Below are 15355 nucleotides of genomic sequence, written 5' to 3' on the forward strand. Positions count from 1 at the left end.
TTTAACATCGTCAGCAAAACATTAAACCCTAAACCCTAAATCCTAATTCCTAAACCCTTGGGTAAATCCTAAACTCTAGGATAAATCTTAAACTCTAAATCAAAATCACTAAACACTAAAACACTCAAGGGTTTAGGGTTTAGGATTTAGGGTTTAGAGTTTTAGGGTTTAGTGTTTTTATTTAGAGTTTAGGATTTATCCAAGGGTTTAGGGTTTACCCAAGGGTTTAGAATTTACCCAAGGGTTTAGAGTTTACCCAAGGGTTTAGGTTTACCCAAGGGTTTAGGGTTTAGGATTTAGGGTTTAGGGATTAGGATTTAGGGTTTAGTGTTTTGCTGACGACGTTAAAAAGATATTTTTAATTCTTTTTTCTGTAGCTGCTATTTTTTTTTTTAATTTTTTAATTTTAAAAAACATAATATAACTTGATAATATTTTGTTTCCTTTTTTAAAAGATATCGAATTTGAAATAATGAAATCATATTGGCTGGTCAACCTCCCGTGAACCCAAAAATAACTCTAATTGTTGTACTTCCATGAAAAAAAATTTAATACGTCAATTAATAGGCCCATAAATTTCTAGGGCTTAATAGATTAATAAATGGGCACATAGATTTTCTTAAAATACAAAACTTGTTTGGTTCTAGCCCATAAAATTATAGGTCTGATCTTGGGGATGCTAATGTTGATGTTAACTTAGTTTCTCTATTCACTCTCTTGAAGTGCAAAACCACGCATACTCTTGTGTTGGCTATGAACAAATATCTTTTAACTAAGCTAAGCTTAAAGATAATTGTCTTAGAGGAAATACTCAAAGAACCTTTTTAGAAAGAGGCAATGCAATAAACATGAAGCTCCTGAATCTCACACCTAATCTTCACCAAATATCAATTAGACAGAACACACCGCACAAGACGCAGGTCATAAACTGCAAAAGCGTTAGTGTATATATATGCCGTCACTTTGACCCTTTTCTACAGACCCAAGAATATTAAGTCTTTTCACAAGAAAAAGGAGACTAAAATGGGGAGCATTGATGCCACGGAGTTAGCTTCAGAGAAGAAACCAAACCCTGGGAAAGCGACCATTCTTGCTATTGGAAAAGCCTTTCCTCACCAGCTAGTGATGCAAGAGTACTTGGTCGATGGCTACTTCAAAACCACAAACTGTGACGACCCTGAACTCAAACAGAAGCTTACTCGCCTCTGCAAGACAACCACGGTGAAGACAAGGTACGTTGTAATGTCAGAGGAGATACTAACAAAGTATCCAGAAATCGCCATCGAAGGAGGATCCACCGTGAAGCAGCGTCTGGACATATGCAACGACGCTGTAACCGAAATGGCAGTGGAAGCTTCAAGATCCTGCATCAAAAACTGGGGCCGTTCTGTTTCCGACATAACTCACCTTGTTTATGTCTCTTCAAGCGAAGCTCGTCTTCCTGGAGGCGACCTGTTCTTAGCCAAAGGGCTTGGTCTCAGCCCCGAGACGCACCGTGTTCTGCTCTACTTCGTCGGATGCTCTGGAGGCGTTGCTGGTCTCCGTGTAGCCAAAGACATAGCCGAGAACAATCCGGGGAGTCGAGTCTTGCTTGCCACGTCAGAGACGACCATCATTGGTTTCAAACCCCCGAGTAAAGATAGACCGTATGATCTTGTTGGTGTCGCGTTGTTTGGTGATGGAGCCGGAGCTATGATCATCGGGTCTGATCCAGACCCGGTTAGTGAGAAGCCACTCTTTGAGCTTCACACCGCAATTCAAAATTTCATACCTGGTAAAAAACTACAACACTTTTTTGCATCCAACAATGCCTATAACCAGAACCGTTCTAGACACAATCAGATGAAATATTTAAAAATAATTTATAAAACACTTATATAAGTTTATAAACCCAATTCTACTTCGGAAATACTAAACCGTAAACAATAATCACATTTAAACTCAAATATTTTGTTTTTTTATTGAGTATATTTTTGAAAAGTTGGTAGTCACTTTAGGGTATTTTAAACAATTTCTCAAAAAAATTATGACTCTATAAATCTTAGATCTGGATTAACTTTCACTTTCGTGGCGCAGATACGGAGAAGACAATAGATGGGAGGCTAACAGAAACAGGGATAAACTTCACACTATCAAGAGAGCTTCCACAGATAATAGAAGACAACGTGGAGAGTTTCTGCAAGAAGCTAATAGGAAAAGCAGGACTGGCTGATAAAGACTATAACCAGATGTTTTGGGCGGTTCATCCAGGTGGACCAGCTATCTTGAACCGTATGGAAAAGCGGCTTAACCTGTCGCCGGAGAAGCTGAGTCCAAGCAGAAGATCTCTTATGGACTATGGCAACGCAAGTAGCAATTCGATTGTTTATGTGTTGGAGTATATGTTGGAGGAGAGCAGGAAATCGAGGAGCATGAGTGGAAGTGAAAATGAGTGGGGTCTGATTCTGGCTTTTGGACCTGGTGTTACATTTGAAGGCATCGTTGCTCGAAACCTTGATGTTTGAGCAGAAAGTTGAGATTAATAGGGGTTTGGTTGTAACTTGATGCTCAAGAAACAATTCCCTTTTGCTCATAGCCACATTTCAACAGATAGAGAAAGATGCAAATAATATGAAGATCTATAGCATATATATATATATATACACTGGTGATGCTAATAGACATTGATGTAAGTGTATAGAATATGTTGTATTTCAAAGCTAATATATACTACTGCTTTTATTATATCAAATAATATCTGAGTTAAAAGTTTTTTTGACATTCTTGTTTGAAGTTTTGTTCTCTTTACATCATTCTGTCTTCAAAACGGCGGCGTATCAGTTCCCAGAGCAATTTTAGGCGCATGTTATCGCTGCAACGAACTTTACTATCGTGCACCGTGTTTGTCGCTGCAACAAACTTTGCTATCCTCCGCCGTGTTTGTTACCGCTCACCTTCTACATCGGGAAATCGCTTCGACGGCGTTTGCTCAACGACGGGGTGATCGGAGAAAAGAACCGTAATCCGCCGTACTCTCTCCCGGAGTCTCGATTCGGATTGTTGATTAAAGGATCCAATCGATCAACAGGCCAATCGAATTCCGTTTTCTGAATCGAACTCACGACGACATCCTTTTTCTTCTCCTTCGTCTCCTTTAGACCGATCCTAGACGAGATCGTACGAAGAAGAGCTGGATCCAAGTAGTCCTCAAGCTTTCTCTTCGGATTATGCTTGTCTTCTCTGCTTTGGTTTACATCACACTGAATATCAATACGATAAATTCGAAAAGTACGAGAGAGAGAGGGAGATGAGGAAGTTACAGAGGTAGAAGGAGACAGAGAGACGAAGAAGACAGAGGATGAATCGGAATTCGAGAATCAGCTCCGCCCATATTCGCCATAGCTCTCCCGCCAATTAAATTAACGTGCGTATGCATTGAATCCCCTACGTATATATAAACATGTTGAAATAAAAGCCCATTAAATTTGATCGTTATTTAGGCCCGTTAGCATATCACAACAACAACAAAAAAAAATGAAAGGATGGTTTGGTGAAAGACAAGAAAGAGATACTTCCATGGAAGAATTGGAGCAACAAGTCAAAGCTAATTATTGAACAACTTTAGAAGACAAGCCACCAGATGTTACAAACAAAACTTCCCAAAAACAAACTACAAAGCAGACATTAATCAATTGAAATCGTAAGACATATGTGTATAGATAGCCACATGCTAATGCTATTATCTACTTACACAATTACACCTCATCGAAACTCATCTATGGTCTATTGTTATCTACAAATCTATACGGACATGGTTATAATGGTTATGTCCCCTCAATGCGTGTGATTGCTTTAGTAACTTTTTGATGATTTAGACCTTGAGTGTTTGTTTGTTCTGACATTTTACGCAAACAGAAAGAAATTTCTTCTAGGTTTGGTATTTGTCTATATTCTAAGATTTTTAATGAGAAAATGAATATATTTTAATGTGAATAGAAATGCAGATGTATATTCTACGTTTGAAACTAGTTTAACCTTAGTGAACTACATTTATTTCTGAAGTTGATTACTTACTTGTTAAACCTTATATGACACAGTCTAATCCAGAGATATCGATTTAGGTTGAAACATAACAAATGGGAGCAGGAACTGTTAGTACCATCATCGACCTTATGCGCCCATAATTATTCTTATTCTATATGGCTTTAGATTTTAGTGTTTGGGGGTTTTTTTATTGGCCTTTTTAGCTCCGAATAATATCAGGTAGGGGTCCATGCAAACTCACGTTCATGTACGTAGATAATCATGTAATATCCATAATTCATCTAATAACTACAGCTAAATTAATTATTAAAACAACCACATATCCATATTTACATGCACACGTATGGGATGATCCAATTAATGGAATGAATTGCTCGGCTTTTACGATGCATATTGTGGACAATTTCATCGGAAGACTACAAACTTTGGGACTACGAATTCTTCTTCTTGGAGCTGTGTAGTGGCTTTGGACGTATCTTTAGGTTATATTATGTGAATCCCTTATTTACCGACACCAAATGTTACGATCGATATTCCATTGAAAACCATCTAAATTAGGCTAATTAACTCGTAACCCGAGTCTAAGTTTTTAAGGGAAAATTTTCCAAACATTTTTATTATTGTCTTCCTATTAAAAAATGAGACAAAACAATTTGTGATCTAAACAATATCCAAATTAAAAATGATCTGGTGTCACATTCCTTAGCTTCCACGCAAAGGGTCGCTCGAGTTTTTTTTTTTTTTTTTTTTTTTTTGTCGCTTGAGTTTTGAGTAACACAAAATTGGAGAGACCAATGAAGGATGTTGGCATTGGATTGGGACCAGCTTCTCTCGATTCCTCGCGTCATTTATCTTTTCGCTCGTTAACTGATCATTTTGTATATAAAATAAATTCAGCAGTAAGAAATAAAACATATGTAGAAAAAAAAACATATGTAGAAGATATATTAAGTATTGTACACGCAAGGGAAAAAATACAGCTAGCTAATGAAAGCTTTTTTTGACCAATAGCTAATGAAATTTGAAACCATTAATTTGGGGATAGAAGAAAAAGATAAGAACATTTATTTTTGTTTAAAATTTTTGATAGGTGACTTTCCCAACTTCTGATCATCTATTAGCAAAATAGCACTCATGTGTTGCTTTGGTCAACCCATACAATTCAAGTTAAAAAAAAAAAAAACTAGTCATTTTTAACCATGGTTTTTTTTAGTGAAAGAAAGAAGAACTATCTATTGGTATTCTTAATTATAATTTTTCATAAAAAGCTGTACAATTCTAGACTAAAAACTGAAACTATTTCTATACTAAAATAAATACATTTGAGAAAATAAAAATACATCAACTGCCAGTCGCAGAGGGTGGTAATTCTGTAGTTAAAGAGACCCTTAATGTCATTTACTTAAGCATTTCTCTATATAAAGTCTCCAAACTACACTCTCCGCAACACACATCAGAACAAAGCTCTCCACACTCAAAACACTAACGAAGAAGATAAAAAAGACACTAACTTAGCTCAGCAACATTCACCATGGCATTGAAGACAGTAATAATCATATCATTTATCATTTTGACCTCATATTTGAATAATTTATTCAGTAATATGGTATAATAGGCGTCGATGAACGGTATGTGGATGACGGAGGAGTGCAAGAGATCGTTCATGGAGATGAAATGGAAGAAAGTGCACAGATACATCGTTTTCAAGATCGAGGAGAAATCCAAGAAAGTCACCATTGACAAGGTTGGTGCTGCCGGCGAGACCTATCATGATCTCGTCGCTTCCTTGCCGGAGGATGACTGTCGCTACGCCGTGTTTGATTTCGATTACGTGACCGTTGATAACTGCCGCATGAGCAAGCTCTTCTTCATCACCTGGTCAGTGTTTTAGTCTTCTTAAACTGTTAAACGTATTCTTCTATCCTTTTACCACTCTATAAGATGGTCAAATCCATTTGAACGTAACCAATCCGAAATCACAATCATACCGAACCAATCCGAGCCGAAACCGAACCAATCCGACCAAGGGTCAAAACGTAATTTATTTGTTGTTGTGTGAATATATAGGTCCCCGGAGGCGTCGAGAATAAGAGAGAAGATGATGTATGCAACGTCGAAGAGTGGGCTGAGAAGAGTGTTGGAAGGCATTCACTATGAGCTTCAAGCCACCGACCCAACCGAGATGGGATTTGACAAAATCCAGGACCGGACCAAATAAGTCTACATTCCATTTAACCGGAGTTACATGCTTCAATGATCAGTAGCTGTTATTAACAACAGTCGCAATTAATTATCTGTTAATGTTAGTTATTGATGTTTAGTGCTTAACTTCGTATTTGCTTTTAGTTGTCAAACAAAAGAATAGCACTCCTTTTGTTGACAAGAGTTGTATTAACTATTGTTGTTTCTGGTTCCTGTTTGTTAGTCTTAATGTTAAATGTTATGTATGCCTCTGTTGCCGCTAATGCTGCTAATAAAAAGCCTAAGTTTATCTGAATTGTATTGGAACTAATGTCATTCAAGCAAAGCATGATAGTGCTTAACTTGAACGTCATGTGTAAAGTGTGATCAATTTTACTGGAAGTACAATTTAAATAGTCTTATAATTATGAAAAAGAGTGAGACTAATTTTCTTTAGAGAGGGTGCTTAGAAAAAGAGATTTAGTTAAAAACATGAACTATGACTGCCGAGCATGGTGATAGAATTTGTATTCATATCTGCTTGGAGTATTACGTTTACAAACTTTTCCGGATTGGGTTAGACCCAATTACGAATTCACTTGTGGATCTTAAACAAACTGAATAGTTTATTGGTAAACCCCACCTCACAATCTCACATGATCCAAATCTTCCAATTGATCTTTAAATATTTGTGAGGAAGGGATAATGAATATAGGATAGCTGGTAAAACAAATCTTCTAATGGATCTTTCTTGGTCCTCGGCCCAAGAAAAATTAATATTGAATTAATATATAAGTTACCCGATATTCGATAAGCAAAATGCTCTCGTAGCTCAGTTGGTTAGAGCACCCGTTTAGTAAGCGGGAGGTCTTGAGTTCAACTCTCAACGAAAGCATTTGTCGTTTTATTACTTTACCTTTTTGACCAGACAAAAATATCTAGAAAGGTATAGGCATATTTGCTGGGACCGACTTTCACCTCGAAAACCGAAATGATGAAATCTTCGTTGTTGATTGCGGAGAGACTTTTAACTCTTCCAAGTCTTCAATCCCAATTCACCGTTTCACGCGCTCCATCATGTTAGAATTTTTTTTGTTTCCTTAGTATATAAGTAGTCAACATACAAACACCCTTTAATGATTTCAAACTTAGGTAGCTTTTCTTATTCAGTTGAGACACAACATTATAATTAGATATTTATACCAAGAAAAGTGTTAGTATATATAGTATTAGTTATCAATTTTACTTTAGCTTTATAGTAGGTTTTAGCTTGATAAACAAACCATATGATATGAAATGTCCCCTTCTTTTAAAAAGCTTACAACTTTTACAGTTGAAAAAGTTATGTTTTTATATATGGGGGTATATATGTGATTATGTGAATAATAATTTTGTTGATGATACCCACTGTCACAATGGACCATGTGATTAACTTTCAAGTTTTCATCTCACAAAGAAGTGATTTTCAAGTTTTCATCTCACAAAGAAGTGATTTTCAATCATGTGATCACCATCAGCATGCCATTAGTTTAGAAGATAGATAGATGTGTTTTACAATGGCTCGGCCATGTCTATAGACGTATATTTTTAATTCAAACACAAATGAATGGGCTAGACCACTTTTTATAATGTAATTTGTTTGTATGACCAGAAATATGAAATGGTTAGTTGGATGTTGATATAGTCATGGGAAACTTATTGAAACATTGTTTCCATTTATTGACGACAAAATTAGGTCCATCCTGGAATGTGTGTATTTGCAGTCCCTCTTACATCTCTTTGATTGCTCATGCGAGGTAGATGAATTTGTTTAAACAGTTCACGAGTTATTACAATTTCTAACACCAACTTTCACACCATCGTTGTAGAGGGTAGATAGCATACTGTACTACAAACATTGAGCTCACCAACTTCATTTTCACAATAAGAATGTGTTCAGTCCATTCGCTAACTACTCATATTACCGTTAACTAATTAGTTGTGTACTGTTCTAACTTTTCATTCAGTTGTTTGATTGGCAAAGGCAACTATACTTCATAGTCAATCTCATAAACTTGTAAGTAAAGATATACTTTACATTTGTGATTAGTCCACTACATAATATATAAAATCTAGTGAGTAGTACCAGTGACTATTGTGTGTGTAGTAGATATGCAAAGCCTATGGAGCTTTAGATCCTGTAGAATCTACAGTCGAATAAACCCAATCAAAGAAGTGGGGCTTCACTACCCATTTCTTTTATTTTTATTTAATTTTAAGTGGGAACTCAGATAAACGTCAAAGCGTACACATACGTGTACCTCCACAGTTATGCCACTTTGCACAAATCAATCATCTTTGTCTTTCCCATGTCTTAATCAATCATCTTTTATCATAATGTCTGCATATTTATAGATCTGTGGTCTTTAATCGTTGTAGTACAATGATAACGATGAGTTTTGGACATCATTGATATTTCTATGTGTGTTAACAAAAAAAAGATAAGATAAAAGTCTCATTCAGGAAAAAAAGAAACACAAAACATTAAAATAAAATAAAGCCCACTAACTTATAATAGTTCTGCAGTTATTGCTACACCTCATATGGGTACACGATCATGACCGCATGATCATCCAAAAACCCGACCCGGATTTTTTTTACAACACGTCTAATTGGGTCACCACAACGGGGCTCCGAACCACGTGTTTCCCACCATCAAACCACGTGACAGACCCGAACGCAGCACCCGTTTCTCCCAACACCACGTTCCTCGTATCCACCGTCACCGTTACCGCATAGCTCCGTCTCTTAACGGCCGAACTAAACACTAGCCTCGGCGGCTTCACCGTTATCGTCACTCCTCTCGGCGACTCTATCCTCGCCCGGTAAACCGCCTCGGGCTGCCCCACATTCGTCGCCGTCCTTATAACAGTCTTGCTCAACGTCCCTCTTCTCGAAGTGGGAAACATCGCCGTGATCGACGGGTAATTCAGATTCCCAGGCGACGGTTTTCTCTTCGTCGGACATCTCACCGGCGTTCTCGTGATCACTTGAATCGTCTTTGGCCCGTAACCGATTGAGCAGAGAAAGGTAATGTAATCATCGTTGGTTATATCGTAGACCAGACCAGGATCCATAGCCCGGCCCAAATTGAGATGACCCGACCCGAAATCATAAGGCGTACCCGACTTCCCGGTGGATTCATCAATCAACGAGCGGTTAGAGTTATCGACGAGATTAGTCGTCGTCATCATCGCGGATCTTATCGCGGCGGGGCTCCAGTTAGGATGGGCGGATTTAAGCAGCGCCGCCGCTCCACTGACGTGAGGACACGCCATCGATGTACCGGAGAGGATGTTGAACTCCGTTTTGCGAGGATCAGACGCCAAACCGGTAGGCCCCACAGCGTCTGTCCAAGCGGCGAGGATGTTAACTCCCGGAGCGATCAAATCCGGTTTTAAAATCTCCGGGTTTAACCCGTTTGGTCCTCTCCCTGAGAAAGAAGCAATAACCGGAGCCGGTTTGATTCCGGTTATCGTCCCTCTGAAATCGATCGAAGCAACCGGATTCGGATGGGAAGAAGCGTAGGCTTTGATTCGATCTCCTTCGTTTGATCCAACGGCGCACGCGGGGATAAGATGAGCATCACCGACCAAACCTTCACCGTTAGATGCGCCGTTAGCGAGAATCATCCCGACGCCGCCTGCTTTCTTCACCACTAGTCCTTTCGCCACACGAGGACTGCTTCCTCTATCACAAATTACGATTTTACCCCTCACATGCTTCGGATCGAGCGAATTCTCCATGCACAGAGACGCCGAAGACATCCCGGCGTTCCCGGGATAAATCACCGGGAACATCCTGCCTTTGAGAGGAACTCCGGCGTAAAGAGACACGCCTCCGAGACGGTGCCCGTCGCCGAGAATCGCATCCGCTGGGAAATTCCGATCGATCGTTCCCGCCCCGACGGTGGTTACCCACGGCGCGAGGTTCGTAACCGACATGCCGTTAGGCCCTTCGTTTCCGGCGGAGGAAGAGACGAATATCCCTTTCGACGCGGCGCCGTAGGAGCCAATCGCGATGGGGTCGAGATAATACGGCGAGGTTATCCCGTCTCCGCCGCCGATCGATATCGAAATGACGTCGACGCCGTCGACAACCGCGGCGTCGAAAGCCGCGAGGATATCGGAGTCAAGGCATCCGGAATCTTTCCAGCAGACTTTGTACGCGGCGATGCGAGCTTTGGGAGCGATGCCTTTAGCGATCCCAGAGGCGTATCCGGACATGCTGGCTTTGAAGGCGTGACGCCCAGCGGCGGTTGAGGCGGTGTGGGTCCCGTGACCGTCTGCGTCACGTGGAGAAAGAAACTCAACCGTTTTGTTGATTCCTCCAATCACTGCTGCTTGCTGTCCCTTGGCGAAGAATCTCGCTCCGACGATTTTGCGGTTACAGTTCTTCGGGCCAAACCTGGCTCCAGACTGGCAAACGCCTCTCCACCGCTTGGGGACGGGGCCGAGGTTGAGATCTGAGAAGCTCCTCCGCTCCGGCCATATTCCGGTGTCTAAAACGCCGATGATTACGTCTGAGCCGTAGTCGGAGTCGGACCAGAGTCCTTTTTGATTCTCTAGACCGAGGAACTGAGGAGAGCGCGTGGTGTGAAGCTCACGACGGCGGTCCTCGAAAACAGCGAGAACCGCCGGGTGATTGCGGAGGTTATCGGCTTCGTCGGGAGTTACCACCGCGGAGAAGCCGTGGAAGACGGTGTGGTACACGTGGAGGATGCTGGATTCTTGGGCGAACTCGGAGCTGTACCAGTGGTAGTGCGTCGGGAAAATTGACGGCATAGATCCACCATCGACGCGGAAAATGAAAGTCTTCGCGGCCTGAGAGGCGTCGGCGGCGGAGGAAATGAGCGGAGATGAGATAAAGAAGAAGAGGAGAGCGAGAACAGAGGAAGCCATGGGGGAAGTGGAGAGAGTGAAGTGAGTGGGGTTTTACCGACATTGGTGCTTGTCTGATCAATATAAAGGAAAAAAGTAATAATCTACTTTCTTTTTATTTAATTAATAAAATCTAATTACTTTATTAATCACTCTGGATAATCATCCTGCAAAAATATTCCTAGTACCATGTCGCTTGTATGATTCTTGGACAAATAATAATAGGATTAATAAATCACAAAATACAATTTTAGTTAGTTTCTTCTCTTTTGACCACAACACAGTTCTTCAAAACAGGTATGTAATAAGTCAGCAAAAAAAAAAACAGGTATGTAATTGGAAAGTATGTTATTCACTTATTTGATTTGATGGAGAACTAATCTTTTTGGTTTAATCCCTTAATTACTTACCTTGCATAATTAATGAGATGGGTGGGACACTGCGCAGTGGGCACACAGTGCTGCCTAAAACGACAGTGTTTTGCTGAGATACTGCGAAAGTGTCAAAGTGAGTCATACCATAGTAGGACTCGGTGTATATTTCTCTTTTATTTAATCTTTGTGGACATTGGAACTGCGGAAGTTACCTTTTCTTGTTTTTGCTCTTTTCTCCAGAAATGAGGTGATCACATGCATGTGAGATTATCTTAATAATAATACACGATCCACTTCTAACGGTCGATTTTTTCATTAAACTCATCACACTCTGTGCTAATGCTAACAGGTCGCAAAGCTGTTGATTTCATCACCAAAAAAAGTTCAGCAATCATTATATTATTAGCAGACTTTTAAAGTATATAATATGTACAGTTCTTCGAAATATTTGGAATCTATTTTTTATATTGATGGTGAAGAGGGGGAGCGGACTTGAGGAGAAAGAGTCTGAGTAGCTGCATTCTGACAATAAAGCAAGGCATCAAAAACTTTTGCGATCCTTAATATTACTTTATTCGTCGACTGTGAATCACAACGGCTATACATACCAGCTTCTGCTATCATTTAATTTTACTCAGGCACTAGGATTATAGGTTACGCAGATGACCATGAGCCCAGCAGAAAGTTCCAATATAAAAGCCCATAGGAGCGGAGCTATCATTGGGCTGCTAGCTTCTACTTTGTAGTAGGCCAAACCAAAACATATGACTTTCTTGCTCAGATAAGTGTTTTAAATGTTTTGTTTGATATCTCGAGCCATCAAAGTTCTATAATCGTGATTTAAGAAAACAGTACGAATGTTTGTGTCAGCGTGTGGTGTATACAAATGTTAACGAAAGGATCGAAGGACTATTTTATTTTTGTCTCAAGTCTAACGTGTGGTGCATTCAAGTGTTAACGAAGGTAAAGACTTTCATTATTGTCGACAGTTTTAAGTTTTAACCTATGATGTTAAGTTTCATGGATTTAAATTCCTGACATAGTCGATCGAATTAGTTCAAGTTACAAAATATAATTTATCCAAATCTTAATCAATCTGCATACTTTATCTGCATTTTTTTTTTGGTAAAATGTTAAGATTACATAATCTCCATTTTTATATATATTGTTTGATCTTTGGCGTGTTTCTCATATCCCGCTTTTCCATATATCTTATATATCTATGACAAACTTTTTAGGAGCATCAATATATATCGCAAGCATAATGCAAACTACTATACATACACAGTTCTGTTTAGGATATATCTACCTTTTCATTTGTGTGGCCGCTATTTACTTTTAAAGTTGAAAAATCTTTGAACAATCAACACCATATATACCAATGTCCTAGATATTATTCGCACTGTTTTTAGAAATAGGGTGATGGTGAACCTTCTCGTTAAATTCTACATTGTTAATTAGAGTGAAACGAACTTTCATTGTACTAACACATTGCAAGGGTGCAAGTGCAATGAATAGAAACATGCACTAATAATAGTAATACCCTTTCAATCGTTCTCATGCTTCTCATCCTTACATAGCTTATCTACTTCCTTGTAATGTCAAATCTCTTAGGAATAATAACCATTCACAATTGTCAAGCATGGTTGGGCTTTTACGTTGTACTCCATAAGATTTCAATTTAGAGTAAAAATGCACTAAGGATATTATCTCTTTTCATGTAAAAACTATAAACCCTAACACTCGACAAAGAAAAACTTATTAACATTCATTTCTTGTAGTAGACTGTATACTATAAACTAAAATTCCACATCTCAGAATAGTCTAGCTAGCATGAATCTATGTCAGATAAATGTATGCTAGTGTACTAAAAGATGTGAACAACTACGTTAAAGGCTAACTTATTGTTGAACTTTAGAAACATGCAAGATTTGTAGTATTTAACTAAGGCCACGGTTTTTTTTTTTTCTGTTTGGGTAAGTATTACAGAAAAAACGAAGGAAACTTAAGGGAAGTAAAGATGAGATTAGACAATAGAAGAGTACGTCAAATTGTTAATATCACATCTTTCAACAACCTTCTTTAATTAATTTCAGTTCATTTCCAAACTAGTATAATCCAAGACACTACTAGTGTTTAAACCCAAGAAGTCAAAACCAACAACACTACTACTTATGTCGCTTGAAGAGTAGCTGCTACTACTAGAGTCATCTATATGACATCTCACATTCTCACAGCTACACTCCTTACCGTTTCCCAACCCAAAACGACACGCACTGCAGAGATACTTCTCTTTCCTAAACAAGAGTTTCCTCTCATCACGTCGGTGTTGGTCTTGCCACGGCGGGCTGATTCTTAGCTCAAGATTCAAATCCAAGCTCTTCGTTTTGCAAGTCAGACTCTTTTTAAACCTTCCCTCCTCCCTAGAACTTTCCTCTTTCTCCAGCTGAGGACCGAAAGAGATAACCTTTACAAGCGAGTCCTCTGTTTCTCTAGCTTCAGACGCATCCCGACGAGCTTTGATCGGCCGATGAGTAGCGGGATCAATCCCTCCTCTCAAAAGCTTCCTCTTCATATGTGTATTCCAGTAGTTCTTAATCTCGTTATCTGTTCTTCCCGGTAACCTCGTCGCAATAAGAGACCACCTGAAATTTAAAAAAACAGAGTATGAGAAACAGAGCATAAAACAGAGGATTTTGTTGAAAGGTTTGTGATGATGAATCTTACTTGTTGCCGAGGAGGCTATGTAGCTTGATGATGAGATCGTCTTCTTCGAGGGTGAAGTTACCTCTCTTGAGATCAGGACGGAGGTAGTTAATCCAACGGAGACGGCAGCTTTTGCCGCAGCGGAGAAGGCCGGCGGATGCAGGGAGAGAACGCCAGCAACCTTCGCCGTGAGATTTGATGTAAGAGATGAGCTTCTGGTCTTCTTCCTTGGTCCAAGCTCCTTTGTTCGTGTGGTCTTTCTCGCAGCATGGAGACCTCCCCATATCTTCTGATGATGATCTTGTTATGATGAAACCAGGGTTTTATGGAGAGATGTTTTAAAAGAGAGAGAGAGAGAGAGGTGAGGACAAGCCTAAACTCTTTCTAGAAGAGAGTTGGTAAGACACGTTTGAAGGAGTGGCTAGTGGGCTCTGTTTCTGATTTTAGTTTTTTTTCTTCTTATTCTCTTTTATATCAAAATTATAAGAATATAAATGAATATTTAAATGTTTATCAATGGGAACGAAAACGCATTTATGTTTGTTTTACAATAATCATAGTATAGACACGTTCAAAATTTGAAATAGCGACATGCGTTCTGTTGTTGTTTACCACTTGATTAATTTGATCCTATGTAAACATATTATATCAAAATTCACAAGACAACGTGTGATGGTTTTGTACTGCATGGAGTTATGGGTATTTATGTTACAATAATATTAAATAGTATTTTTCATGGTGAGTTTGGTAAAGAGGTTGAGCACCCACCCAAAGTAGAGTATTCAAATCAACAGTTTTAAAAATGTTAGTTATGGGGTTTCTAAAAAACATGTTGATGATGTCTTTCATTGTCTTGTGGAGTTTCTGCAATGTACGTATTCTTCAACGATCTTACCCTTCATTAATACTTGAAAAGGAATAAGCAAGTTGAACCAAAATGATCTTTGGAAAACTAAAAGTGTCATTAAAAAATATTGTCTCCGTTCCCGAAAGTACGATTTTATAATTTTTTTTCTTGTTCCACAAAGGTAGATTTTTTATATTATTAAAATATTTTTTTATACTTGCAAAAAACATTAATTAAAAATATTTAAATTGATTAGATTTTATCGGTGAAAATTTATTGAAAAATATATAATAAAATAAAAAATA

At 38.9% G+C, this 15355-nt stretch overlaps 4 protein-coding genes and 1 non-coding gene across 5 annotated transcripts; 3 read left to right on the forward strand and 2 right to left on the reverse strand.

The window, feature by feature from the left end:
* Positions 1-959: 959 nt before the first annotated feature.
* On the forward strand, positions 960-2753 carry LOC106429345 (type III polyketide synthase B-like). Its single transcript, XM_013870094.3, has 2 exons — positions 960-1774; positions 2077-2753. The coding sequence occupies exons 1-2, from the start codon at positions 1024-1026 to the stop codon at positions 2502-2504; spliced, it is 1179 nt and encodes a 392-aa protein (XP_013725548.2). The 5' UTR covers positions 960-1023; the 3' UTR covers positions 2505-2753.
* Positions 2754-4772: 2019 nt separating this feature from the next.
* Positions 4773-8890, forward strand: LOC106428746 (actin-depolymerizing factor 9-like). Its single transcript, XM_022705929.2, has 3 exons — positions 4773-5569; positions 5639-5901; positions 6091-8890. The coding sequence occupies exons 1-3, from the start codon at positions 5555-5557 to the stop codon at positions 6239-6241; spliced, it is 429 nt and encodes a 142-aa protein (XP_022561650.1). The 5' UTR covers positions 4773-5554; the 3' UTR covers positions 6242-8890.
* Positions 7026-7099, forward strand: TRNAT-AGU. Its single transcript has one exon. It is a non-coding gene; the product is annotated as a tRNA-Thr (tRNA).
* Positions 8684-11270, reverse strand: LOC111208186 (subtilisin-like protease SBT1.6). Its single transcript, XM_022706990.2, has one exon. The coding sequence runs from the start codon at positions 11142-11144 to the stop codon at positions 8841-8843; it is 2304 nt and encodes a 767-aa protein (XP_022562711.1). The 5' UTR covers positions 11145-11270; the 3' UTR covers positions 8684-8840.
* Positions 11271-13502: 2232 nt separating this feature from the next.
* LOC106428789 (transcription factor MYB32) lies at positions 13503-14658 on the reverse strand. The gene is made up of 2 exons (XM_013869541.3): positions 14225-14658; positions 13503-14142 (listed from the first exon to the last, which is right to left on the reverse strand). The coding sequence occupies exons 1-2, from the start codon at positions 14485-14487 to the stop codon at positions 13590-13592; spliced, it is 816 nt and encodes a 271-aa protein (XP_013724995.2). The 5' UTR covers positions 14488-14658; the 3' UTR covers positions 13503-13589.
* Between the last annotated feature and the right edge of the window lie 697 nt (positions 14659-15355).

Source organism: Brassica napus, chromosome C7 (genome assembly GCF_020379485.1).
Source record: "Brassica napus cultivar Da-Ae chromosome C7, Da-Ae, whole genome shotgun sequence".
NCBI lineage: Eukaryota > Viridiplantae > Streptophyta > Magnoliopsida > Brassicales > Brassicaceae > Brassica > Brassica napus.

Coding starts and splice junctions, on each gene's coding strand:
- LOC106429345 (XM_013870094.3), top strand. CDS start 1,024: ATGGGGAGCATTGATGCCACGGAGTTAGCTTCAGAGAAGAAACCAAAC. Junction 1,775..2,076: donor AATTCAAAATTTCATACCTG/GTAAAAAACTAC, acceptor TTCGTGGCGCAG/ATACGGAGAAGACAATAGAT.
- LOC106428746 (XM_022705929.2), top strand. Junction 5,902..6,090: donor AAGCTCTTCTTCATCACCTG/GTCAGTGTTTTA, acceptor GTGAATATATAG/GTCCCCGGAGGCGTCGAGAA.
- LOC111208186 (XM_022706990.2), bottom strand. CDS start 11,144: ATGGCTTCCTCTGTTCTCGCTCTCCTCTTCTTCTTTATCTCATCTCCG.
- LOC106428789 (XM_013869541.3), bottom strand. CDS start 14,487: ATGGGGAGGTCTCCATGCTGCGAGAAAGACCACACGAACAAAGGAGCT. Junction 14,143..14,224: donor CATAGCCTCCTCGGCAACAA/GTAAGATTCATC, acceptor TTTAAATTTCAG/GTGGTCTCTTATTGCGACGA.